Source organism: Capra hircus, chromosome 6 (genome assembly GCF_001704415.2).
Source record: "Capra hircus breed San Clemente chromosome 6, ASM170441v1, whole genome shotgun sequence".
Classification (NCBI taxonomy): domain Eukaryota; kingdom Metazoa; phylum Chordata; class Mammalia; order Artiodactyla; family Bovidae; genus Capra; species Capra hircus.
Genome location: NC_030813.1, coordinates 105,603,970 through 105,630,576, shown reverse-complemented (window position 1 = coordinate 105,630,576; position 26,607 = coordinate 105,603,970). Strand labels below are relative to the sequence as shown.

The following is a 26,607-nucleotide window of genomic DNA, read 5'->3' as shown; positions in this document are numbered from 1 at the left end:
TAACAAATTGGCCACCACAGGCATCAGTTTCTACAAAACTCTCCTGGTCAATAACGTGTTAAGGCCTTTTCTCCCAGAAGACATTCTCATGCCTTAGGAAAATAAGGAACCTCATACGCCCCATGTCTCTATAGCACCCTCCAGCTCCCTGGCACCCAACTTGCCTTTCCCCCAAGTTATGCACCTCTAACAACTATCTGAGCAAGACTATGCTGCTTTCCCATGCTGAACTCAAAGTCTTACAAAGGGATAGAAAACCTGGGGTGCACCAGTACTTTCCCCATTTGTATCCAACTTTTCAGTGCCCGTCATTAATGCAATGGATCTTTCAACAAGCATGAGCCCATGAGTTGCCACAGGCCAAGATTTTGTTTTGAAATATTCAGATAGGTTTGCTTGATTCCACTCCGTCTCCCCCCAGTCAAGGGTTATACTCAAGTATCAGTATTTTGGCACTGGATAGTGGAATGGTTGGGGGTGGGCAACCCAAGGGAGGGGAGATAAGTTTTGTGAACCAGTCCTGAACTATTGTGACACAAACTGACACCCAACCAATGGCTGACTCCACATTCACTCTGCCTCGGAGTAAGCACTTACAAATTCCAAGTTCTAGACATTCCCACGGACACCATGTAAACATTTCTCTCAATCCTAGCACTCTTAGAAGTTTCTAGTGGTTCTGTAACTGAGAATCACTTCAAACACCCACAGCATACCAGGCTGACAACAGGTGAGTGGTCAATGTGCAGAAATCATGCTGCCTGACCTACTCGGTCTCCATCCTACAGGAGAAAGACTCTCAAGGGCCCACTTTCTCTCCCCTGCACGTCATAGTCTCCACAGTGGCCAACACAGCATCCCCCAGTCTTGGGAATCTCAAAGGGACATAGATGCACCAACCTCCTGAGAAACTTCAGCCTGAAGATACACAGGGCTTCAGTGGGATGGACAGGCACAGAAGAGACCGAAAGCCTTGAAGTTACATCTAAGATGCCAGCACCTCCCAGATGTACGTTACTGGTGCTGCCTGACGCCATTAACTCTGGAGAGAAATAAGCTCAGACTCTGAACACCAGCCTCACCCTCCGCAATCTCCCTTTGGATCTATTGACTTAAACTCTGCGGGCTTCATGTTGTCTGCGTACAGAGGCCCTTATTATCCAGTCCCAAAGCCATCATCAGGGACTGGAGCTCACCTGACCAGGAGCAAGGAGCCCAGGGCTCCTCCAGGTGCACACTCAAGCCAGGGGCATCCAGAGAGCCACCTGTGGCCACTGTCATGGTCTTTGTAGACGGGGACCTGGGGACTGGAGTCGACGAGAAGAGGGACGCAGGGGACCCAAGTCTCGAGTGAAACAAGGGTGCTTTATTTGTAGAAATGCACATTTATATATCTTTATACAAGGCAGCTTCAGGCAGTAAAAAAAAATTGAGCAAAAACAAAGCCAAGCAAATAATCTTTAAAGGACCAGAAAGCATTCCATATCCTGAGTAAGAGGGGCGTAACTGAGTAGACTACCTTTAAGTGAAAGGTCACTGAAGGGGGTCACTGAAGGGAATCCAAGCAGGTGCCCATTCGTATGATCTCAGTCTTGAGAACTGCACGCAGCTCTGCTCACTCCTGTTTTCCAGGAACTGATAAGAGAGAGTCCTTGAGAAACGGCACACAAGAGAGAATAACATATTGGATCCCTTTCAAGGTGAACGTCTCCTGACAGGCCACCACCGCTCTCCATCTGCCCTTGGACACAGAAGTACTTCGTATGGCCGCAACAGCCAGGCCAAGGAATAGGGCCACAAGTCTCTGGGCAGCACAAGATGCTGAGTAACCCCCTAATATGACATATCCTGGTGGCTATTTTAAGAGCTGCCATTTTAAGCTGCAGTTGAGCATTTTTGAATGGGAATCAGACTTGGGGATGGGCTGGAGAGCAACATTTGTAATCATTGATACTTTGGTAGGACACCTGCCTGGTTGGGGGTTTCCCCCAAAGTCAAGTACTCCAGAACAGGTGGTAAACACTATGGTGTAAATGCTAATGTCAAACATCTTGCCTCCTTCCCCTCCAAGGGGCTCAGAGACTAGGGGGTTGGGACTCTGGGCTTGGGAAAGGATGCTGATGACAGGTGAGATGGGCAGGTCCAGTCTTCTGCATTATGCAGGGTTGAATTGTGTTCCTCATGCCCCAATCATACATCCAGGTCCTAATCCCAGTACCTCAGGATAAGACCTTATTTGAAAATAGCACCATTGCAGGGGTCAAGACAACTTCATACTGGAATCGGGTGGGCCTTGATCTATCCTTACGAGGGGGAAGGGAGGTACGGACACTCAGGGATATTGCCATGTGAACATAAAGACAGAGGTTGGGCAATGCTTCCACAAAGCAGCAATTGCCAGCAGGCCCCAGAAGGGAGACAGGCACACAAGAGTCTTCCTCACGCCCTTCAGGAGGAACCAACCCTGTCAATGCCTTGATCTCAGACATTTATCTTGAGACATCTTGCAAGGCCCAAGTCTCTGAAATTAGGCTGGCTCCTCACCTGGACCTTAGAAGGATCAGATAATGCAGGCTGTTGTCTATGAAGTGATTACAGAAAAAAACGAGTGAAGAGGATATATCTTCCCTGAGCTATGTTTGTTAGATCTAGTAACCCATGTAGTGATCAAGTTCTTAGAGGTATATCCATTGGGCATAACCTCAAAGGGGAAGTCTTCCGTATGCAAAGTTCCACAGTTTGCAGGGAACTGCAAACCCCTACACAGTAGTAGTTGAGCTTTCCTCTTGACACAGCAGTAAAGAACCCGCCTGCAATGCAGGAAACTTTTCAGGAGACTTGAGGTTCGATCCCTGATTTGGGAAGATCCCCTGGAGGAGTGTATGGGAACCCTCTCCAGTATTCTTTGCTGGAGAATTCCATGGACAGAGGAGCCTGGCAGGCTACAAGTCCATACAGTTGCAAAGAGTTGGAAACAACTGAAGCCAGCTGAGCACACACACAGCAGAGTTATTATTCACCTGGCTGCAAAGCCCAGCGCTCTGACACAGCCTGTGTAACATGTTTTCATCTGCGCAGCTCGGGGAGGGACCCAGTAACAAACACACACTTGAGGACTCACTTCTTGCTCTTGCCTTGGAAGAACTTATACATTCCAGAGATTAATATTCATACAAGGTTTATATAGGTAGGTCAGGGTTTTGAATTATTAAGCCTCTTTGACAAAGGCCTGGGGGACAAAAGGCAAAGATCTTGCTGTCATGGCCCCGCCCTCAACAGTTCTCCCTACTAGGAGAGCAGCCCAAGGGTACAGCCCCAGGTTTCCAGGACAGGAGGGGAAAACTGACACAAAGCTAAGTTTGCCTCACGGGACTTTACCATCCCCCTACTCCCATTCACAGTTAAAATTTATTGTAGCCTTAATGCACAGAATATAGTGACTTCAAGCAACTCCTGTTATCAGTAGCTAGAGAATGGGTAACTGACCATTCTAGTGAATGTAGGGTTAACCCCATCCCCACAAAAATCCACCTCATGGGAAATCGAGTAAAAAGAACCCGTAGCTAGAGGAATAATCCACAGGACTAAAAATACCGCCAGAAAGTCTCTTTCAAGGGAAAGCAGTGACCCCTATGGTGTATTTGTAATAGATGGTCTGTTCCTCTGCACAGAGGTGCCTGTGATCCTGCCTACCACGCTAATGAAGTATTAGAATGTTTTAGTAAGATGTGCGAAGTTTAAAATACATAAAGGGCAAAAAAAAAGTTGCTGATATTTACGCAAACACTGGTGTTTCAACAGTCACTGACATAAATTGCTGGTCACAGGCATTGGTTTCTACAAAGATCCCCCATCAATGTAATTGAACTATAGATGGATGGGAAACTGAGAACAAGATCCATTAAATGCCAACTTGCTTGTCCAAGTTGTAACTTGCCTTTATTAAGCTTTCTGTAATTGTTCTTGCAAATTGAATCCCCTCCAGGGGTCACTGGAGCCTAGGTTTATCATAAGAGTCCTTTGACCACCCCCCTATAAGATAACACCTGACATGGGTCAGTGAAGAGTTGCCCAAGTTGTTTTTTTCAGGAACTTGCCCAGATCGCTTGAGACCACTGACTATTCAATGGGACCTGCCTGAGTGTGCGACCTTGTGGCATCACAAGAACACTCTCAGATCACGTGAATGTTGCTATTTTCTGAACATGTGTCCCATGAACCATGTCAACTTAGATACAGATTTTTCCTTTCTACTCCAATTACCTTTCTCCTGCACCTTCTACCATCATCTACTCTTCACCTGCAAGCATCCCAAGCCCTTCAACCTTCGGGGAGGGAGCCAGATTTGAAGTTTATTCACCCCTCACTTGGGGGCCTCCTGAATAAGCCTGGTCTCTTCTGCGAAGCTCAGCATCTGGCTTGCTGCGTTCATCAGGAGAATGAAACTCATTGCACAACAGAGGCAGACTTGACCCAGCCTGAACTCGATTTTCTGGCGATTTGGAAGCGAGGGCCTGCTTGTGGAGCTGATTAACAGGTGATGGCAGTCAAGCTGGCTTAAGGTAGGCAACAGGTGCTTCTTGAGTGTGGCTTACCTGAGCTTGTTTACAGGCTGCAAAGGACCCAGGAAAGTAAGACTTCTAAAGAGGGCAGGGCTAGTCATGGGGCAGGGGGCAGTTACTCTACTACATGGGACATTCCTACCTCTTCCAAGAGGTGGGCTAGTCCAACCCTGAGCTCCTGGAGCGGGTAAGTGCCCACCCTGCCCCCCACCCAGCCCCCCACCCCCCTTCTTCATTCCTGCACCTGGCACAGAGCCCTCTTGCAGGGCCCAGGGCAAAACAGGAAGCAGATCCCTTCCTTGGGAGCCTGGACATGAGAACACTAGGGTTGAAAGTGGGCAAAGCAGGAGTTTGGAACACCCATCCAATTTCTGTCTCTCCCCAAAGCTAAAAACAGCCTCCCACCTCCTGTACAGATCCAATTTAGGGAAGAGACAAGGGCTGTGGGCTTCCCAGGTGGCTCAGTGGTAAGGAATCTGCCTGCTGATGCAAGAGATGTGGGTTTGATCCCTGGGTCGGGAAGACCACCTAGAAAAGGAAGTGGTAACCCACTCCAGTGTTCTTGCCTGGGAAACCTCACGGACAGAGTGGCCTGGGGGGCTACGGTCCATGGGGTCACAAAGACTGACACGACTCAGCACACTCGCACGTAGAATTTGAGAGTTCAATTGAGTGCATGTGCCACCCTAGCTCTGCCTTGTCAGACACTGGAGTTGGGCTAGCGAGAGGGAGGAAGTGGCCACAGCCTCTCAGGTTGCTTTTTTAATCGGGGCTCTTCTAGACCTGACTTCCATGCTCGCGTGCAACAAAGGCTGAGGTCAAGCATGCCCAGGGTGAAGTGGAACCTTGTAGGGCTGTTGGGGCCACTATGAGGAAAGCAGGAGCGACTCCATCTTGAAGCCTGTTCTCTCTCTTAAGGACAGGATGTGAACTGGGCCTGAACTCTGCCCAGCAATGAGGAAAGTGTTACTAACAAAAACCAGGTCTCCTGGAAACTTCCCTCCCTATATAGATGGCAAATGGAGACTAGTTGAGGTCAGGCTGCCCCTGTGAGATTTAACCATGGAGACATCCCCGTGATGTATAATCATTGTTCCCCCATAACCTTAATTGTTCTCCTAGCACCTGCTTGTTGTAAAACTCAAGTCATATAAGACAAAGAGGTTGCTAACATGTAACCAGTCACATAGCAAGGAGTATAAGTCTCAAACATCAGGGTCCTTATTGGGAACCGATTCCCCTTGGACCTGCTGGCATCATGAACTGTATTTCCAATGTCTTGAGTGTCCTCAGAGGTGTGTTTCACGACTCTGGATTTCACAACAGGGCCACACCGTTCTGAGCCCTTTTTTTTCCCCCCCTACAAAGCAGCTGGCAGAACTGAAGGGGAGAGGTCAAGGCCTCCTCATACACATACCTGGAGCCAAATGAACGGTTTCTCTCCAAGTTACCCAACTCAGGTAACTGCAACCAGTTTCCCCCAAAGCCAGCCTAGGGGGTTTCCTGAAGAAAGTTTGAAGGAGTTGCCCCAAAGGGTGTGTTTTTACGAGATGCTATTTTACACACTTTGGAATTCGATGTGGATTCAGGTGATCCTCTCGTGACTCATTCTCTCCGGAATGCATATCAGCAGCTTCCCTTAAGCTTATCTGGTGGACCCTTTAAGTATTGCAAAAACATGGTCCTTGTTGTGATGTTTACAATGTCGGCAGGGCAGGCAAATTGGATTAACCCAGCAGGCACATATTAAATGCTGTTTATGTACAGTTTAGACTTCCCAGGTCGTTCAGTAGTTAAGAGTCAGCCTGCTAATGCAGGAGACGGAGGTTCGATACCTGAGTCGAGAAGATCCCCCTGGAGGGGGAAACGGCAACCCACTAATACTCTTGCCTGGAGAATCCCATGGACAGAGGAGCCAGGCGGGCAAGAGTGAGGGGCCGTGGTCTGGCGGGTTACCGAGTCTGAGCAAGGCTCTTCGGAGCTGACTGCCGCTTGTTAAGGAAGGGGTTGTCTTACCCTTATCTGTAGTTGGAAGTCTCCCCAGGCAGAGATGTGGGTGTTCCTACGAAAGTACTTCCGACCACTATTCCCATTAGGGCTTTGCTCCCGAGTGGTTAAAAAAATTTTAGTTGAATGAACTCTGGCCTTAAAATTGTGCGGTGTCAGGAAAGGCCTGGAAACAGGTGCAGAAACCCTAAGGCAGGCTCTGAGCTAGAAGAACCAGGGTGAGAGCAGCTTGAGCGCCAGGCTGGGCACCCTAGGGCCTGGAGAGGCTGTTGCTCTCTACGGAGAGAAAAAAGACCGGAGTGGGAGGTGGCAGGATATTAACCAGAGATTCAGGCATCCAAGAGTCCAGGTGAAGAATGTGGCAGCTGTGGGTGGGTAGATGAGTTTTCTGGCCAGTATAGCCAGAGATGGGGCCGCTGATCAGGAAGGGACAGCCCGGAGGAGCCGTCTCGTGCAATGGGAGAAGGCAAGGTTGCCTGGTCTCAGCTGGCATTAGGTATAGTCCTAGTAGGTGTCTCCGGGACACTTCTGAGGTGACAGGGAGGCAGTTTCAGAAATGAGGGGCTGAGAAGTGGCTGGGTGACACAGCAGTCACAGACTAGGGTACAGTTGTTTCAGGGTCCCCACCAGAGACCAAAAGTACATTGACACTTGTATTAAAAGGTGTGGGTGAGGAGTGGGAGAGCCCAAGGGGCATTAGTAACAGCTAGCACAGCTGATACCAACTCAAGAATGGCTGGGCCCTTACAGCTGAGATGAACCAAGCTGGGATCACCCTGTTGGGACCTAACAAACGCCATGATAGGCTTCAGGGACTAAGGTAGGACTCACGGGAAAGGCTGAGTCATTGCCCAGTGAGGTCATCCCCGCGGATGCCAGGACTTGTCTAATCAGCATACTCCCCGTAACCTGGTTTGAGTTTATCAGGACGTAAAAGACATCTCCCTGCAGTCAATAGCCAATTAGTAAATACCAGGAAACCCCTGCAGCCAATAAAGTTTAGCCAATTAGTAAATACTAGGAAACTCCTGCAGCCAATCAGCCCTTGCCAACTCTGTTCTAAAACCTGTAAATCTGACTCGGGGCTCCTTGCTCCACTCCACTGCGTTGGATGTGGCGGGAGCCCTAGCTCGAGCTAGAAAATAAAACCCCTTCATGCTTTTGCATTGCTGTGGACGTCTTATTCTCTCAGTTTTGGGGACTCGGACTCGGCATAACACACCCCAGGGAAACAGCACCCCATATCCCTCTTCCAACCCCTGCAAACTCCCTGCCAACTCATGTTTTGCTGTGACCTGATTTTTATAGCAAAGGCCAGCATCCCTAACCCCCATCCAAACTCAAGTCCCCAAGACCAACCTAACTTCCTCTTAAGCTAGAGAGTCTAGCTTCCTGTCAGGGTAGCTTTAAGTTTGCTGTATAGTCTCGTTTATCGAATCCAAGAAGGTTTTACCCCCATGCATAAGGGTTATCTGCTTTCAAGGGCTTAAGGTCAATGCTTTAATTTTAGAGTTAGTCCTTCCGTTACACAGATGCCTGAGGGGTGAAAAGTTAGCACACCTGATCTTAATCCCAGTCCCAATTCTCAGATGATTACAGCCCCCACCTGTAGACCACTCTTTTTCCCTTTGTTCCGGCAACATCTCTAGGGTGGTTCAGTTCACAAGACTACCTTCACAGATACCTTCTCAGTTGAGGACTGCACATGGGGTCTGGAGTCAGCCCTTTTGAGTACCAACCCTGTGCCAGGGACACACTCCAGATAACAGGGATATCAAGAAGGTATTTGTAGGGGTTGAAGGTTTCGATTCAGTCAGGTGGTCAGGGTAGGGGGTTTTCCCTGAATAAAGAACACACGCATGTAAGTACTTTTGAGTAATTCCAGGTAGCCAACGGAGATTACAGAAGCCCTGGAGGCAGGAGCAAGGCTGGGGCATTCGTGGAACACCCAGGAAGTTGAGAAAATAAAGAACACCCACGTGCTGCAGAAAATAAACAAGAGGGAGCAGAGCTGAAAGTGGAGAGTAAGATAGTCTCATGGAAACCTGAGACCTAGCACATAGGGCTCAGCAGGCCATTTTCATGACTTATACCTTGAACTTTTGAGACTGAGCACCTGCAAGTTTGAGTGTAAGGAACAGATTTCATTTTCAGTTTTAAAACAGGGTGCAGCCTGAAGAGCAGAGATGAAGGTGGGGCAGGGTAGGAGCAAATGCCTAGAGACCAGATAGGACACACCTGTGTTCACGCAGGTGCCCCTTCAGGGCTCTGCAGGACTATTCAGTAAAGACACAAGGAATGAACCTGGATGCAATTCAAAAATAGAGCCAACCCAGGTACAATGTCCCCTGCAACTCCTAAAGATTTCCCCAAGAGCCAGAGGCAAGGATAGCATGGACCCCGGGAGGTCGCACAGGCCTGGCCTGGCAGAGGAAGACACACTGACCACCTTGCTCTGGAAGCTTCCACCGCGAGCACTTCCTTATGATCTGTACATCGATTCCTGTGTCTGACGCCAAGATCTTGGGTTTTTTCTATTTTTACATGTTGAAAAATTTTAAAGTTTCAAATGAGTAAAGGTTAAGCATAAAAAATTTTTCCAGTAGGTTCCAGAAAAGTCAAGGGTCACCCTGAGGTTTTTGAGTTTACGTTTACCCCTCCTCTACCCGTCCCCGCAAACCCCGAGACAGTACCCAACTTGCTTTTCCCCTGGCGACGAGCCGCTGCTTCAGCCTTACAAGTGGAAGTTCCCCCTTTCTTCTGCTTTCATTAGGAAATAAGCACTAGTTTTTTTGTGTGTGTTTTTTTTTTTTTTAGAACCTACATCCCTCCCCCCTCTGCTCTTGGGTTCCTAGTTTTCTCAAGTTTTTAAGAGAGCTCGGGCCCTGCAAAGCACATCCCTAAAACTCCTCCTGCAGCTGCTTTTTGCGAGGAAGGGCGACTACCAGTTAAACATGCTTTAAAGGAGAAAGTAAGAAAAAGGATTTACTTCTGTGTTTGCAAAACCCAAGCAGGACGCCCACTGGGCTGAAAGGCTGGCAGCTCAGTAAACGCCCGCTACGCAAACATAAGCCTTATCCTGGCCCTCTGGTGATTCCAGCGCCCGCAAAACTTCACCAAAAAAAACCCCAACTTCCTCAGGCCACCCTTCCCCACCACTACCCAACCTTCCCCCACCGGCTCCCAGGCGCATTCTAATACGCCGCACTGACCACGCCGCCTTTTCATGCGGTCGCGGTTTACGTCACTTCCGGAGGCGGGACTCATTGGGCGGGGCCCGAGCGGGGAGGGGGAGGGGCCCGAGCCGGGAGGGGGAGGGGCGCGGCGGCGGCCAGGTCCGCGCAGGCTCGCCGGAGCCGCAGCCGCCGAGCCGAGCGCTTGACTATATATGGTCAAAGCTGGGGGGCGAGCCGCGCGCGCGGGGCCGCGCTTCCGGGTTCGGCGCGTCCGCAGCGGCAGCGCGCAGGGCAGGGCGCGAGCCGGCCTCGGAGACCCGGCCTCGGACCGCCCCCCCCGCACCTCTCCGCGCCCTGCACGCCCGGCGCCGCCTTTCGGCCCCTGTCCCCGGGCTCGGCCTCGGCCAGGTCTGATTCGCGGCGCGCGCGGCCCCTGGAGGCTCTCTGGCGAGCGCGGCGCGGTAACAAGTGGGCAAGGATGCCGTACGAGATCAGTAAGTGCCGCGGCCCGGTGCGCCCCCCGCCCCGGGGGTGGGCGCCCGCCCTGCCTGCCTGCCTGGCCCCCTCGGCCATCGGCCGGGTGCGGGCGGTCCGGCGAGGTCCGCGGGGCGCGGGGGAGGGGTGCGGGAGCCGGCTGGTGAGCGCTCCGCCGCCCTCCCGGGGGCGCCGGGCGGCAATCCCTGGCCGGCGGGGGAAGGCGAGGAGGGCGCCCCAAAGTTGGCGATGCGGTCGGGGCCCCGCGGAAGCCCCCGTATCTCCCTGCAGGGCCTGGTTAAGGGAGCGCGCGGACCAGGAAGTCGCACCCGTCCCCTGCGCTCCTTCAAAGTGGCGGCCGCCCCTCCAGGTTGGAGGCAACAGGTGACCGGCAGAGACCGGTCCAGGGCCGCCCCCCCTTCTCCTTTTTTCTCTCCCCTTTTCCCTCCCCGCCGCCTTCAGCCCGGCGTGGGGCTGGCCCTCAGGTGCCTGGCTGCGTTTGTGTCTCTGCAGAGAAGGTGTTCGCCAGCCTCCCCCAGGTGGAGAGGGGTGTCTCCAAAATCGTCGGCGGCGACCCCAAGGGCAACAATTTTCTTTACACCAATGGCAAGTGCGTCATCCTAAGGAACATAGACGTGAGTACCTCGCCTCCCCCGTTCCACCGGCCGCCGCCCGGATGCCGGTTCTTTCCCTGACCACCCGCCCAGCTCTGGGGTGAATCCTTCCCCTTGCACCCTCTCCCCTCCGGCCCGGCGGCCTGGGGCGAGGACGCCACGCCCCCCTCAGCCTCGGGGACCACACCTCGGAAGCCCAGGGAGACAGTTGCAAATTTATCCAGACCCAAGTCTCTTTCTCCGTGGGGGAAGCCGAGGCTCAGATTTAGTTCCCTTCAAGTGAAGGGCTCTGGGTTTGAGAGATCGGACCTTGACCCTTGAGGTGCTTGGTGACTCGGCCTCTCTGAGCCCCGGTTTACTCATCTGTAAAATGGAGATGACTTGGGGCTCCCCGGCTTGCCCTGCTGGCCTGGGCCCCCCTGAGGGAGACCCTGCATGCCGGGCGGACACCCATACTCATGGCAAACCCACGGTCCCCCAGTGTGGCAGAAGCGGGGCTCACACCCAGGTCTCTACCCTTCCGGCCTGGTCTTCCCTTTCGCGGGGTCTGAGCCCCACTGCAAAATAAGGAACCAGTTTATCCCCATGAATCATCTGCACAGGCCTCCTGTACCCAGGCTGAGAAGGCTTCTAGAGCCCATTCCTTGGGAAATCCTCGAAAATATTCCGTTACTTCTCTGTAATGATCGATATGACCCGGTGTGCTTGTCAGTCTCCCCACTGCTGAGATTACACACTGAAATCTTTGCTGTGCCTAGACTGAGTGGGGGGTGGGGGGTGGGGGTGGAAGCCGGAGGTACCTACATGACCATTCCCTAGTGTCTGGGGGTGAGGAGGGTTCTCCTGAGCTTCCTGGGTGGGGCTTATACACAGTCTGTAAGTGGATGGCTTTGATTGGTGATGCCCCCTCAAGGGATGTCAGCTTAAATTCAGGGTATGTGGGTGGTTACCCCTGGGGCACTGGAACTGTCCCTCTGGAGATAGCCTTGCTTTCTGAACCTCAGAGCTGGCTGAAGCAGTGCAGGGGCTCTGTGGTCTTGGTGTCCTTGTCTGTGAGGTCTGAGATGCTGCTGGCTCTGCTGCTGCACCCCTCTCCGCCCCACCCCCAAGCAGTCTGCTGGGAGACAAAGCTCCATTTGGCAGTTTCTGCCCTGCCCAGGATGGCTTGGCCCCTCACTTGAAGGGGTGGGTGTGTGTGAATGTGCTTTGAAGGTGCTAACAGCTCCTCTGCTAGACACAGATTCCTCAAAAGCTGATCCCGACTCACTCAGAACTGGGGAAAACATGGGCAAGGACTTAGATCGTAAAGATCCAGAGGTCTCCAGAGAGCTTCTGAGATGTTGAGAAAAGAAAAGTTGAGATGGCCCTGAGTAGATAGATACTGTAGTTTATCAAATAAAACGAGTGAAGGCATTCTCAGGGATACGGGGCAGCGGAATGAATGCTTAGGTTTGCCCCTGACAAGGCACACACACATCACGGCGGGCTATACTCACTTCCAGATGGGAGCCTGCCCATGAAGACCTACTGTGTGTCTGGTGCCATGAAAGGTTCTTAACCTGCAGCTTCTCCTTTAAACTGCCTCTTCCCCACCTCCCCGCTCCACCCGCCCAGGGGACCCACTGCTCAGAACAGGGGTCCAGCTCAGCAAGGTAGTAGTAAGGCAGCCAGTAAACGGAGCCGCTTCCAATGAAGACGCTGTTTACGGTCACGGACAAGCACCCTCTTTGCAGGAGGCATTCCCTAACTTACGGAACCTATTTTGTTTTCCGCTTGCTTGTTTTTCTGAGCTTTTTTTTTTTTTTAATAATATTTATTTATTTTTGGCTGCGACAGGTCTTTGTTGCAGCACCCGGGCTTCTCTCTAGTTGAGGCACCTGGCTTAGCAGTTGCAACATGAGGGCTTAGTTGCCCCGAGGCTGGAGGGAATCCCAGCTCTCCAACCAGGGATCGAACCCACGTCCCCCATATTGCAAGATGGATTCCCAACCACTAGACCACCAGGGAAGTCCCTCTTCTGAGCTTTTCATCCTTAGCAGTACCCCCTCGAGTTTACCATTCTCTTTGGAGGGCGCGTCTGCTTACCTTTCCCATCTGTTTAAGTGTCTTCAGGGCCAAGACAGCACCGGGGTGCAGGTGTGTTCTTCCCACCCTGTTCAAGAAGTCCCATCAGGCATTTAGGCTTTTGTTTGATGGGAGCGGACCATTGCTGCTCAAGTCAAGGTGGGAATAATTTTTGTTAGGGCAGAGTATTCCTGGGGGGAAAAAAGACACTACTTTCATGGATATTGAAATAGGAATTCAGTCTGGTTGGAATACAGGCTGAGTCCAGAAGAGACACGAAAGGGAGGAGGGGGACCAGATTGGGGAATGTTCGACAGAACGTCTGATGGGCGGCTTATACTGAACACGCCCTCCCCACAGTTGGGTTTCCCACGTGCTCATCCTCAGAATGGCGACCGCCACTCTGCCAGCTGTTCTGGCCCCAGCCTTGGACTTCCCCTTTCCACACCATATTTAGTTCTCCATTGAGTCCTATTGCCTCTGCATTCAAAGGCTTCTGACTCTGACGGATTTTTCACTGTTTCCACCCTCATCGTGCTATCTTGCCTGGACTGCAAAAACCAAAGGCCAAACTGGCCTTTCTCCCTGGCCCTCCTCCACCCTGCCCTCATCACTGCTGCTGGACCGGTTATTAAAATACGGGGTCGAGCTGTTCCTTGGCTCTCCCATCCGAGACCGATGGTGCCCTGTCGTCCAGCCTTGCATCCCCGGCCTCTCCTCACTGCCAGCTCCCCTCCCTGGGGCTCCAGGCCCCCGGATTCCACGCCGCCTCTAGAGCTTGCTGCGTGCGGGTCTCCAGACTTGACCTTGCCGTGTCCCTTGTCTGCACACTCTTTCCCCAAATAGCAGCATGGCTCGCTGCCCATCTGCTGTGGCAGCTTCACCTCCTAAGTGGCCCTCCCATCCTGGCCTTCCAGGAGCCAGACGGTGAGTAGCCACTCTCACCTGCCATGTCCCGGCCTAGCACAGCGCCCGGCACGTAGTCCGGTGCTCAGTAAGTCCCTTCTTGATTGAAAGGCAGGCTGTGTGGCGGAGATGATAGGCAGCCACAGAAGGTTTACTGTATGGAAGTAAGAAAGGCTCCCCTGGTGGCTCAGATAGTAAAGAATCTGCCTGCCACGCAAGAGATGCAGGCTCGATCCCTGGGTCGGGAAGATCCCCTGGAGAAGGAAATGGCAACCCACTTCGGTATTCTTGCCAAGAGAATTCCATGGACAAAGGAGCCCTGAGAGCTACAGAGAGTTGGACACGACTGAGTGGCAGATACCACCTTTATTCCCGCCAAGCAGGCGTCAGGCCCTTGCTAACCTTCCACTTGGAGCCACAGCTGTCCTTCACTTTGCTGCCTTCAAAGTTGCTTTGTGAACCCAGCATCACGGCACTTCTCAAGCTGGTGGCAAAGAGCGTTTCTCATCTGTTTTTCTCTCAACACATTTGATTGCCACACCTAGGAGAGGAGAGGAAATTCTCTGCCGGGTTAAAAGCAGGCAGTGAGATGGCCATCCAGAAAGGAACATTCCAGAAGGAGGGAGCCTGATACACTTGTACTTTTGTGGCCCTGTTGCCCCGTGCCCGCAGTGTAGTTGGAAGGTTCCTCCCCGCTCCCAGTGGCTGTGAAGGAGCCTCATCACGTTCTAAGCCGCCTGGGATCACTTCCCTGTAAACTGGCTCTGGCAAGTGAGTGCCCGCTGCCAGTAGCAGCCAGCAGATCTGCTACACAGACAGGTTTGGGGCCTGCTTTTAAAGCTCTGCAGTCCCTACATTCCAGAGCTAGAATGTACTATATGTGTGTGCAGTAGTCGCTCAGACTCTGTGACCCCATGGACTGTGGCCTGCCAGGCTCCTCTGTCCATGAAGATTCTCCAAGCAAGAATACTGGAGCGGGTTGCCGTTTCCTTCTCCGGGGGGTCTTCTCACTATATACACACACACGCACACACACACACGCACATATGTGGGGAAAATGATTATGTGAAGTTGAATCCCAGGGGTGTAGTGTTTGTAGCAGTCTGGTGTTTCTGTGCTTCAAGCACGGGCTCTGTGGGCTCATCGTCAGCAGGGCAGAGGCCAGCTGGCATGCGTGCCGCGTGCTAAGTTATGTCCAACTCCGTTGTGATCCATGGAGTGGGTTCCATGCCGTCTTCCAGGGGATCTTCCCGACCCAGGGATCGAACCTGCGTCTCCATGCCTCCTGCATTGACAGGTGGGTTCTTTACCACTTGGGCCACCTGGGAAGCCCTGGAGGCCAGCGCTGATTTTCCCATGGGGTGACCTACTGCCAGTTAGCGTGCAGAAGGACCACCTTGGGCGTCCCCTTCAGGTGGGGGTGGAGTGTGTACACGAAGGGACAGATGGCCACCGGAGGACCGACCTCGTCCCTTCTGTCCCATGACACGTGCCTCAAGTCCCTGCCCCCTGCCCAGGATGACTGCGTGCTCTATGGGCAGCATGGAGATAGTGCCCCTGCCTGTGGAGCTCGCTGCCTTGGGTGGGACTGAAACGGGGCGCCTGATGACAAAAGGAGGTGGCGTGTTTGATCGCCACCTGGACAGAAGGCCAGCGGGCAGCACAGACAAGGGGTCGGGCCAGGAGAGCTCTGGGGTCCTGTGGTCTGACCTTTTAACAAGCAAGGATGCTGGGCTCAGAGAAGGCTCCAGAGCTCTTGGGGGGTCCCGAAGGGTGGGGACGTGCTCCACTGGCTTCCGGGCTAATGATCTTCAGGTGCTTGTGCTGTGATGTCAGTGTCCACCCATTGCCAGTCATCTTGGGAGCCCCCCTCACCCTGAGTGTCAGCTGGCTCAGGGGGTCACTTCCACTTCTCTCCCACCCTCCTTGCCCCCTCCACTTCCTGTGCTTGAGCCCGACTTGATCCTGTTATAGGTGTATATAAGCACCTGCTTTGTAGCGGAGCCCAGGCCTGGCTCTGGACGCTCCCCAGCAAAGGCCAGTCCTCACGGAGCTCACCGTCTCCAGGGGAAACCGACAGTCAGGACTGATGCCGAGAGGCAGAAATGTGCCAGGAGGTGTCATCCCAGGGGCCTTGAGCAGCTAGGGGCCCAGGAAGGGACCAGTCAGGTGGAGCAGGGTTGGCAGGAGAGTCCCGCACAGGTTGTTGACCCTTGTGGCCGGAGCCCTGGGGTGGGGGGAGTTATAGGCAGGCAGGAGAGGGTGCTGGACTCTGGTGCTGGGGGTCAGGCCACCCCACCGCAGCCCAGCCCTGGCCCGAGGCCACCAGAACCACGAAAATGTTCAACAGATGAGCCGTGTAGTCAAGTCAGTGGAGAGACTGTTCTGTAGCTAAGGTATGAGGCCGGTGCATGCATGCTCGGTGCGTCCCACTGTTTGTGACCCCACCAACTGTAGCACCTAGGCTCCCCTGTGCATGGAATTTTCCAGGCAAGAATACTGAAGCAGGCTGCCATTCTGCTTCCCCGGTGGGATCTTCCCCACCCAAGGACTGAACCCACGTCTCCTGCATTGGCAGGCAGATTCTTCACCACTTCACCACCTGGGGAATTCACGTGAGGCAGGAGGGAGGCCAGTTTGGCTGCTCGAAGATGAAGGCATTGTCAGCTGCTGCGTCCAGCCCTCGGTCCTGACGTTTCCCACACACATTCCTCGTCCTGCCAAGCCCAGCCAGTAGCCTTGGTGCCCAAGGTTAAATCAGTGGTTCTCAGTGAGAGGCAGTTCTGCCCCCACCCCCACCCTGTTGAGGGGTATTTGGCAATATCTGAGGACATTTTTGTGCTACTGGTATCTAGTGGGCAGAGGCCGGGGCATTGCCAAACATCCCACAGTGCACAGGACTGTCTTGCAACAAAGAGTTCCCCAGAAGTGTCAGCAGGGGTGAGCGAAGAACCCCAGTAGGTAACATCCTAACTCACCAGGTTAGCGCTTTAAAAGAAGCATGTCCTCAGCATTTTGGGAACAAGAGGAAAGGGCCAGCTGTGTCACAGAGCCTCGAGGAAGGTTTCTGGAGCAAGGGCACTTTTGAGTTGGGCTTTGGAGGGTGAGTAAGAGTTTTCCAGGAAGGGGGGTTGAGACAGCAGAGATGGGGGAGTCTGGCAGGGAATACAGGTGCACAGAGGTGGGCAGAAGTTGAGCTTGTGTCCTCTCAGCACTGTTGCGGACTCACTGTGGGCTTTGGATGTCTGTCTTATCCTTTGTTGTTGTGTGCTTGCTCAGTCGTGTCTGACTCTTTGCGACCCCATGGACTGTAGCCCACCAGGCTCCTCTCTGCATGGGATTCTCCAGGCAAGACTACTGCAGTGGGTTGCCATGCCCTTCTTCAGGGGATCTTCCCGACCCTGGGACCAAACTCGCGTCTCCTGCATTGGCAGGCGGGTTCTTTACCATCTGAGCCACCATTTCTTGCCCTTGGCGGGGAGGCAAAGAAACGGTTGCAGCAGAGTGGCGGCCCTGTCCCTGGTTACACGGTGGGGGCTGACCCTAGCCCCTACAGTCTCCCCTCCTGACTCCTCTGAAGGCCCTGGACAGGCAGAGGGAAAGAGGGACAGGAAGGGAGGTGGCATCATGCTGGGCCCAGCAGGGAGTGGTGTGCCCACTCTCACATGGGGGGACCCCCTGGGAGCCCCTGTTCTAGGGCTTGGTTTGCTTCAGGGTGGGGGCTGGGCAGGGAGCCAGAAGGAAGGTTCTGGGCGTGGCCTCTCCCACCCACCTCCATTCAGGCTATACACTTCCAGGCGGGTGGCTGGGTAGCTGTCTCCATCGCTGCAAACCTCTGTTCCCTGACTTAGGAGTCAGGCTGACAGTGACTCCAGACGTAGGTAATAGAGAAGAACCAAGAGGAGCAAGGCTGCTCAGCTGAGTTCAGGTCCTAGTCCCCCCCACTTACTTGGGCACATCCCTCCAAGTCTCTCTGCCCCACCTCTTTGCCTGTAAAATGGCGTCCTAAGGTTACCCATAGGTACTGTGAGGTTTCAAAGAGAATCAACTGAAGGGTCACCCCGGCTGTCTGAGAGTAGTCATCAGCATATGATGGTTGTGTTTTCAAAACTGGCTGCTGGGGGCTGGCATGCCCCAGTCTTTTCAGAGGGTGGGGTGCAGTGGTCAGAGTTGCAGTGGTGAATCAGACCTGGGCTCTGCCCTCTGTGGGGGTCCACTTGGTGAGAAGCTTTGCAGGTGTAAGAATGACATATGTCCAAGGTAGCAAATAATAAGGGTGGGACGGTAGGGAAGGTAGTGTGGGCTTTCTGGGCTGGGAGAGATCATTTCTACCTTGGAGCATCAGCATCACCTTCCTGGAGGAGGTGGGGAGCCTTTGTCCAAGCGTTAGAAGATAGTTCGGAGAAGGTCATCTGGGAAGTAGGGAAGGTATTCCAGCCTGCAGTGAAAGAAGGGAAGAATGTCAGAGCGAGTGACCTACTGGAGGAGGGCAGGGGCAGAATGGAAAATGGACTCTGGACTGTGGCTTAGGGCTGCTTCCTCTGGATGAGAGAGGGAGCCTCCAAGGTCGAGCGGGATGGGCTGGCTGAACCCTGGACTGAGCCTCTGGGTTCAGTTCTGCAGGTCTGGAAGCAGAGAGGTTTGTGGAGCTGCTTGGCAGTCACTGAGTTGGGTCCCCTGTGAGCAGAGGGCCCTGCAGGTCACATTCGCCATGCAGGTCGGTTTCTAGGGCTTGCTTTTAGGAACTGGGTGTGTCTAGAAAGCCAGTGCTCTGGAAACTTAATCCTCCCAAAGGTCACTTTGCCTGGAGTTTGGAGGAGGCCGCCATGGGCCATCAGCAGCTCCAGAGGAGCAGGGCTGTGTCCAGTGGCTTCACTGATGTGGCGACATGTCCACAGGATTCCAGGCGTGCCAAGGCAAAGCTGCCATGCCCTGTGGCTGGGGCCACCCCTTAACCTTACCTGTAAAATGCCGTGGTGACCTCTGGCCTCAGAGGACACAGGAATGTGAAAGCTCCTCTGGGGGCGGGGGGTGCTTTAGGAATTCTCCCTTCCACGTGTGGAAAGGTATGGGGGGAGAATGCTTCATTTGCTGGGCTGGGGATGGGCCTCCACACACAGGTGGGAGGTGGGAATGGTCCAGGGTCCTCTGAATGTGTGATCAGAGTCCGGACATAGAGCCTGGTGCATTAGTGGAAGGCAGAGGGGTCAGTTCAGATGTTGTCACAGTATTGTCCTGGTCCCAGGAGGGGCAGGAAAAACTGGAATCTGGCCAGGGTGGGAAGATGAGGTGGATGGACTTGGAACAAGCCTAGGATCACAGGGCAGGGCAGGGCAGGGTTGAACAGCGAGCGGGTCAGAGCCAGGGCCGGGACAGGCCTGGGGTCAGAAGTGGGGTTTGCAGAGGGACACGCCAACGGTGGAGGGTGGGGGGCAGGGCTTTGATGCGCCTGGGGACCCAGCGAGACGACAGGAGGTTTTCCCAGGCTCTGCCCACATCCGCTAGGCATCCACGGGCCTCAAATGCCAAGGCTTCCTTCTGGTTTCTGCCTGAAGCCCCTGTCCCCTGATGGGGGGGGTTGGGGGAGGAGGGCAGGAAGGAAGTCCCAGGGGAGGGGCGCCCCAGCCCTGCACGGCTGGGTTTGCCATGAGCCTGGGCGCCATGAGCCTGGGCGGTCACAGACGCTTTGGGGACAGGGAGGCGTCCCCTTTGGCTGGGGAGCTGGGGGCAGGGTTTTGCTGCTGACTCTGTTGTGTTCAGCCTGGCGAGCTCGCCCCCAGTTGTGTTGGGAATGTGGACGGGGGCGCTGGGAGAGCCCGCTTGGACTGACCCGAGGTTTCACTCGCCCCAGCCGCTTTAGGGGAAGGATCTGTAGGGGCAGGACTGCCTCCCAGGGCCACTGTTTAACTCACCTTCCACTTCTCCACGTGACCCCCCCCCCTTCCTGCTCCCCTTTAAGGGCAGGGCCAGGCTGGGCATCACCGTGGGCATGAGTTCCCCTGGGGGGTGGTCTCCTACCTGTCGTGCCTACATGCGGGCCTGAGGGCCCTCTGTCAGCCTCAGAACACGGGCCTTGGAGCCACCGGGCCACAGACCGCTTTTGTCAGCTTCTCTATGAGGGAGGTTGTCCTTGTTAGAACGTTCCAGTCCAGAGGGCTAACCTGGGAAGGAGCAGGTTGGGTTCGGACGGACGTTTACTGGATCCTACACATCATCATTTTATTGCAGGGTAATCTAGGGACAATAAAATCCGTCCGTTTCAAACACACAACTAGAGTTTTGACAAATTAAAAGCTTTCCAGTCACTCCCATGGGCCTCTCCACCCTGCCCCCCACCCCCCAGGCCCTGGCAGCCCCAAAGACGACCGGCTTTCTGTGGCCTGTGGGCTGGCCTTTCCTGGACTTTGATCAGAACGGACTCCTGCCGCGCGTTCTCCTTTGCATCCAGCTTTGTCATTCAGTGTGAGGCTTTCGAGGCCCCTCCTGTGGTTGAGGGGCCTCAGCAGTTTGTAGCCTTTTGTTGCCAAGTAGTGTTCCCCTGGGTGGACAGCACAGTTTGCTTCTCCAGACACCTGGGGGTAAACCTTTGGGTTGGTTGTTCTCCACTTAGGGACTGTCATGAACTTTCATGTGTATCTTTTTGTGGGCATGCACTTCTCTTTCTCTTGGGTAAATACCTAGGAGTGGGGTTTTTGCATAAATGTTATGTTTAACTTTATAAATAACCAGCCCAGCTCTTCCAGCTGTATTATTTTACATTCCCCCCAGCAGTAGATAAACATTCCAGACTGTACCCCACCCATCCTTGCAACCATTTGGTGACGTCAGTCTTAATTCTCTGACTCTCCTGGGTATAGGGTAGTTTCTCACTGTAGTTCTGATTTGCATTTCCTAAAAGGCTAATGACACTGAGCACCTTTGCACGGGTTTATTTGCCATTCAGAGTATCTTTAGATGGTTGATGTCTCTCTGATTTCACTTTTTGCTTATGTTTATTCTGCATTGCATTAATGTATGAACCACATATGTTAAGTACCTACGCTATCATGTGACACTAAGTCCTAGGGGTAAAAGGACTGTGTAAACTTTTACCCCCCCCAAAAAAAAATGATTGAGCATCTGTCGTTTGCTAACTGCTGTGATGGCTAAAGGAGATAGATGCACATGGAGCAGGTCAAAGAGGAGATTGAGGAGAAGGGATACGGGGGCCACGGACCGTGGTGTGTGTCCTGTTAGATGCTTTGCAGGCACAGGAGAGAGAGGGGCTGTCAGGGCAGGCTTCACACAGATGGCTCTTCAGGCCTGATAAGTGGGTGTTAGCAGGCAGGGAGAGGTGTTGCTGGCGAGGGCACAGCATTTACGGAGACCGGGGGGCTTGCAGGAATGGTAGGAGGGTGGTTGCCGGAGCCGGGACTTAGCAGGATGCTTCTCCGGACTCTTTGGGTGAGGGGGCGGGCGATCCTGTGGCTAGGAAGCTGAGAAGAGTCCGGGCCTCCGGCCTTGTTGAGGGGCATTAAGAGACGGGGATGGGGAGACTGCGAGGTGGTCAGAAGAGGTGGGGGCAGTTGGGGAGGCGGGTCAGATGCGCCCGCAGCAGCCTCCCTGGGACCTGATGCGTTCACAGCCCGTAGCTGCTCCTTTCACAAGGCACTTTGGCTCCGCAGCGCATATCGGCGGGTGTCGGGGATTAGATGCCTGGCTCTCTCTGCCCTCCTGGGAGGACGCTGGGCTCTGATGACAGAGCATCTGAGCACAGGGCCGCAGGTTTGCTGAGGCCCCTTGGCCGTGTGTGCCGGGGAGTGCCGTGATCTACTTTGATAAATTGTACGTTTAAGCTTGATGACTGAGTCCAGAGAGCTGCTCCTGATCTCCGACGCTGGCCCAGTTCTCACTGCAGAGTCCAGCCAGCCTTGGATTTGAGCCATGAAAGGGAGTTTCCCAAATCGAGGGATTTGAATGAGGAAGGGCCCCCCAGCTGCCTACCCGCCTCTGTGTTCCTGCTTCTCCAGGCCAGAGGCTCCGGTTTGGGTCAGACCCCACCTGGCAGCCTGGGGAGAGCTGGTTCGGAACGGGGGAGACTCGCTCTGGGGAGCTGGACTCAGAGAAGGCGGCAGCCCCCTACAAGTGGGAGAAAAGAGTCGTAGATTTTTTTTTCCTAAGGAAACTTTTATGTCCCATGTGTATTTCGAAAGTACCTATTTGTTTGGCAAGTACCAAAAGAAAACAAATCACCTCGCATCTTATAAAGCAGTTAAATCGCCTAGAATTCTTGTCACCCAGGCAGGTAAGCGTACTTCTGGGGTTTTCCTTATGGAGGTTTTGGCGTCTGTATTTGTGTGTGTCCGTGGGTCATTTTCCCACCCAACTCCATTAATCCGGAGAGTGGAAAGCAAGTTTGCCCGCTTCTGGGTTGCCTGTGTTCATTCTGGTCTCCTCCCTGCAGAATCCGGCCATTGCGGACATCTACACGGAGCACGCCCACCAGGTGGTGGTGGCCAAGTACGCGCCCAGCGGCTTCTACATCGCCTCCGGAGGTACCTGTCTGTCCACGAGCGTGGCTTCTGGCTGCATGTGATGTGGCCCACCCCACCCTCCGCCCCGAGTCCTGGGAGCCTGGCTTGGGAAGGTTGGGGGGTTGGGTGAAGGAGGCAGGGAGGAAGGTCCAGGAGGGTAGGGATGGTGGGTGGGGCAGAGTGGGAAGTGTAAGCCACTGAGAAGCCCCTTTCCAGAGCTGTAGCTGGCAGTGTTCCAGCTGGTTCCAACTCAGAGGTCAGCGGGATGCTCACCAGCCATTAGGGCAGCTGTGTTGTGATGTATCAAAGCCATTGAATGTGTGTGTGTGAGTGAGTCAGTGTGTGTGTGTTTCTGTGTGTTTCTGACTTGTAGCTTTGCCTCGTGTGTGTTTCTGTGTGAGTGTGTGTGTGTCTGTGTATGTTTCTGTGTGTGTTTCTCTGTGTGAATGTGTGTGTGTGTATTTCTGACTTGTAGCTTTGCCTTGTGTGTGTTTCTGTGAGTGTGTGTTTGTGTGTGTGCAAGTGTGTTTGAGTGTGTTTCTGTGTGTGTGTTTCTGTGTGCGAGTGTGTTTCTTAGTGTGTGTTTCTGTGAGTGTGTTTCTTTGTGTGGGTGTGTATGTTTCTTTGTGAGTGCGAGTGTTTCTTTGTGAGTGTGTGTCTGTGTGTGTGTGTGTGTGTGTTTCTGTGTGTGACTGTTTCTGTGTGTGTGCGAGTGTGTTTCTGTGTTTGAGTGTGTGTGTGTTTCTCTGTGAGTGTGTGTGTTTGTGTGTGTGTGTTTCTGTGTATGTTTCTGTGTGTGTGAGTGTGTTTCTTTGTGAGTGTGTGTTTGTGTGTGTGTGTCTGTGTGTGTGTGTTTCTGTGTGTGTTTGTGTGTTTGTATGAGTGTGTTTCTGTGTGTGTGTGTTTGTGTGTGTGTGTTTCTGACGTAGCTTTGCCTCGTGTGTGTGTGTTTCTGTGTGTGTGTTTGTGAGTGTGTGTCTATATGTGTTTCTGTGTGGGTGTTTCTCTCTGAATGTGTGTGTTTTTGACTTGTGGCTTTGCCTCGTGTGTGTGTGAGTATGTATGTTTCTGTGCGAGTGTGTTTCTTTGTGAGTGTGTATCTGTGTGTGTGTTTCTGTTTCTGTGTGGGTGTGTTTCTGACTTGTAGCTTTGCCTCGTGTGTGTGTGTGTGTCTGTGAGTGTGTGTGTTTCTGTGTGTGTTTCTGTGTGTTTGAGTGTTTGTGTTTGTGTGTGTGTGTTTCTGACTTGTAGCTTTGCCTCGTGTGTGTGTTTCTCTGAGTGTGTGTGTTTCTTTGTGTGTGTGTGAGTGTGTTTCTGTGTGAGTGTGTGTGTTTCTGTGTGTTTGTGTGTGTTTCTGTGTGCGAGTGTTTCTTTGTGAGTGTGTGTGTCTGTGTTTCTGTGTGTGTGTGTGTTTCTGTGAATGCGTGTGTGTGCTTCTGACTTGTAGCTTTGCCTCGTGTGTGTGTGTGTTTCTCTGAGTGTGTGTGTTTCTTTGTGTGTGAGTGTGTTTCTGTGTGAGTGTGTTTCTGTGTGTGTGTGTTTGTGAGTGTGTGTGTCTGTGTGTGACTGTGTGTGTGTTTCTATGTATGAGAGTGTGTGTGTGTGTTTCTGACTTGTAGCTTTGCCTCGTGTAGCCTTTCTCTGCTGCCCCTTGCCCTGTACCGAGCACAGCTCTGGCCTCAGGCAAGCACTCATTCTGTTGGGCGGTCGGGGTCCTGGCTCCCTCCAGCTGGACTTTCGTGTGACCCGGTGGGAGGCTGGGCAAGAGGAGGGACATGAGGTGACCGTGGTGAAGGAGGCGGGTTCACCCCGATGCGGTCGTGTCTACAGCTGAGAAGGCGGGGCACACGAGGTAGACTGGCTCCCCCCCGCGTCTCCCATTCATTCATCGGCTCGTACACTCAGCAGGTGTTGACGGGCAGCCTTGCCTGCATCCAGCCGGGTCTCAGGCCCCAGGAAGGGCCGAGTGGATGAGCTGATGTGAGCCTTGTCAGCTCCCTCCCGGAGAGGAATGGAAGTGAGCAAATAGCTGAACGGACTAATGGCCAGTGGAGAAGGGCAGGGATCGTACATACCGGTGGCCGCTCGTCTACGCCGCCCTCTCCGTGCCTGGCAGGCGGCGTCGAGTTGTCCCTGTAGGGGTTGCCCCTTCCTAGCTGTGTTGTTGGTTAGTCTCTCTGTCCTGTCTATCTCTGCAACCCCATGGACTGTAGCCTGCCAGGCTTCTCTGTCCCTGGGATTTGGATTTCCCAGGCAAGAGTACTGGAGTGGGTTGGCATTTCCTTCTCCAGGGGATCTTCCCAACCCAGGAATCAAACCCGAGTCTCCTTTACCACTGAGTCTCCAGGGAAGTCCTCCCACCTGTGCAGACCTTCCTTAAAATAACTCACCTTCCTGGGCCTTGATTTAACTGCCTTGTCTGTAAACCGGAGCTTTAGTTCCTACCAGGTTGGTTTGGGGAGGACCCCGGGCAGCGATGCGTGTGCTTGGGTGTCTGTCCCTGAAACTCTGGGACACTCCGGGGTGAGAGGCGTGCTCGCTGACGGCTGATGCCAGCCGCCCAGGGTTGTGTGTGTGGGGCTCGGCCAGGAGCTGGCACGAAGTGGGCCCTTAATGATTTTTATGTTTAGACCTACTCTTGATTCCATCTGTAAAACTTGCTCTAATTTATATCCTATGATTTACTCTAGCCCTGTGATTCCCCACCCCCGCTGGCCCTGCTTTGCTCTTCAGCACAATGCCTCTTCATTTAAAGCCCAGGATTTGGCCCTGGTGCCTTTTAAAATGTGTCTTCTCGGGAGAGGAGTATGGTTGGCGCAGCTCAGCAGCCTGGTGCTGGGAGCCGCAGCCCGGCTGCTGAATCACTCGCGAGCCCAGGCCTGCCCTCCGGTCCCGGGGCAGGTCATTGAACCAGCAGGAAGCACGGTCCTCGCCTGCTGGTACAGAGGCCGTTGCAAAAGACAGTCCGCAGAAGTAAAGGCCCCATCTCACGTTTTCCCTCTCGTGCAAGCTCCCAGGTTTGGTGGGGAAGTGAGTGGGGTGGGGCTGTTAGCTGGCAGGCCGTGGGCGGTGTGCTTTACGTTTCTAGCAAGCTGGTCCTTTGAATGGAGCAAAGACCAGGAAACATGTACTGCGCGGAGATTAGTGCTCTGGGCTAAAGATAGTGTTGTGTGTAGAGTATGGAGCTGGAGAGGTGCCGTGCTCTCTGGCTAAAGTGGGTTACCCAGCACCTGCTATGTCCAGGGTGGGCTTGGGGGTCCCGGGACCTCAGGAGTCCTGCAGTCACTCCCAGTCGGGGATCCAGCCTCAGATCTCTGAGTCTTTAGATCCCCGTAAGTTTGGCTGGTCCACATTCAGGTAAAGGATCAAACCTTCCGGAAGGCCTGAGTGAGGGGCCCAGTCCCCCAGCCCCTAAACCAGACAGCAGTGTATGCCTTTGGGGACCCTCGCTCCCGGCTGGTGGTCCTCAGGGTAGAGCCATTCCAGGGCCTGATTTACCTTTCTAGGGGATCTTCCCAGGCTGCTGGGGCTGCATAGGGGTTTCCACCCCTGACACCACAGTGATGCTGGTGTGAGCCCCACACAGTATGGGGCATAGGCTCACCATGAGCAGATCCTGTTTCTTTTCTGGATGCAGCTTATTGTCTGGGGAGAGACCCTTTCTGGATGGTGGAAGGAGGCCTTGTGGAGGGAGGGAGCCCTTCCCCCTGCCCTGTCTGCCCCCATGCACTGTGGGTCTCTGCTCTGGGGCCCTGTGAGCGCAGCACGTGGATGTGTGCTTGTGTTTGCAAGCAGGGGCCTGGTCTGTGCTGTACCCCCATGGCCTAGTGCAGGGGCCTGGTCCACAGGGGTACCCGCTTAGGGCTGCCCTCAGCCAGTGGGGCCATGCCTGTTCTCTAACCCCTCTGTCTCTTTCCAGCCCAAGTGCTCCTGAAAAGAATTAAATGTACCAGCAGGGCCCATCAGAGGAGGCTGATGGTCCAGGTCAGGGTCGGGGGGCAGGTGGTGGAGAAGAACTGTGATGCCAGGCCTGTTAAGGGGAGAGTGGGCTGAGGGCAGGGCAGGCGGTCCCCCCCTGAGCCTGGGGAGGGGGAAAGCAGCTCTGCTGTCTTGGGGACCAGGGGTGAGACTGTTTCTGACGTGTGCTGCAGACGCTGCTGTGTTCTCCATAACTCCGTGTAGCGCCCTGGGCTGGCCTGAGCGTGGGGACTGCACGGCCTAGTACATGGGTGAATGTGAGCACACACATACACGTGAGCACGGGCGTTGGTGTACGTGTCCTTCCTGCACA

The 26,607-nt window shown here is 53.9% G+C and overlaps 1 protein-coding gene across 1 annotated transcript in view; it reads left to right on the top strand.

The window, feature by feature from the left end:
- Positions 9,928-26,607, top strand: part of WDR1 (WD repeat domain 1) — a 41,190-nt gene continuing 24,510 nt past the window's right edge. The window contains exons 1-3 of the mRNA XM_018049727.1: positions 9,928-10,239; positions 10,733-10,854; positions 22,247-22,337. Coding sequence (XP_017905216.1) covers positions 10,224-10,239; positions 10,733-10,854; positions 22,247-22,337 — 229 coding nt within the window. The 5' untranslated portion in view covers positions 9,928-10,223. The remainder of the gene's footprint in view (positions 10,240-10,732; positions 10,855-22,246; positions 22,338-26,607) is intronic.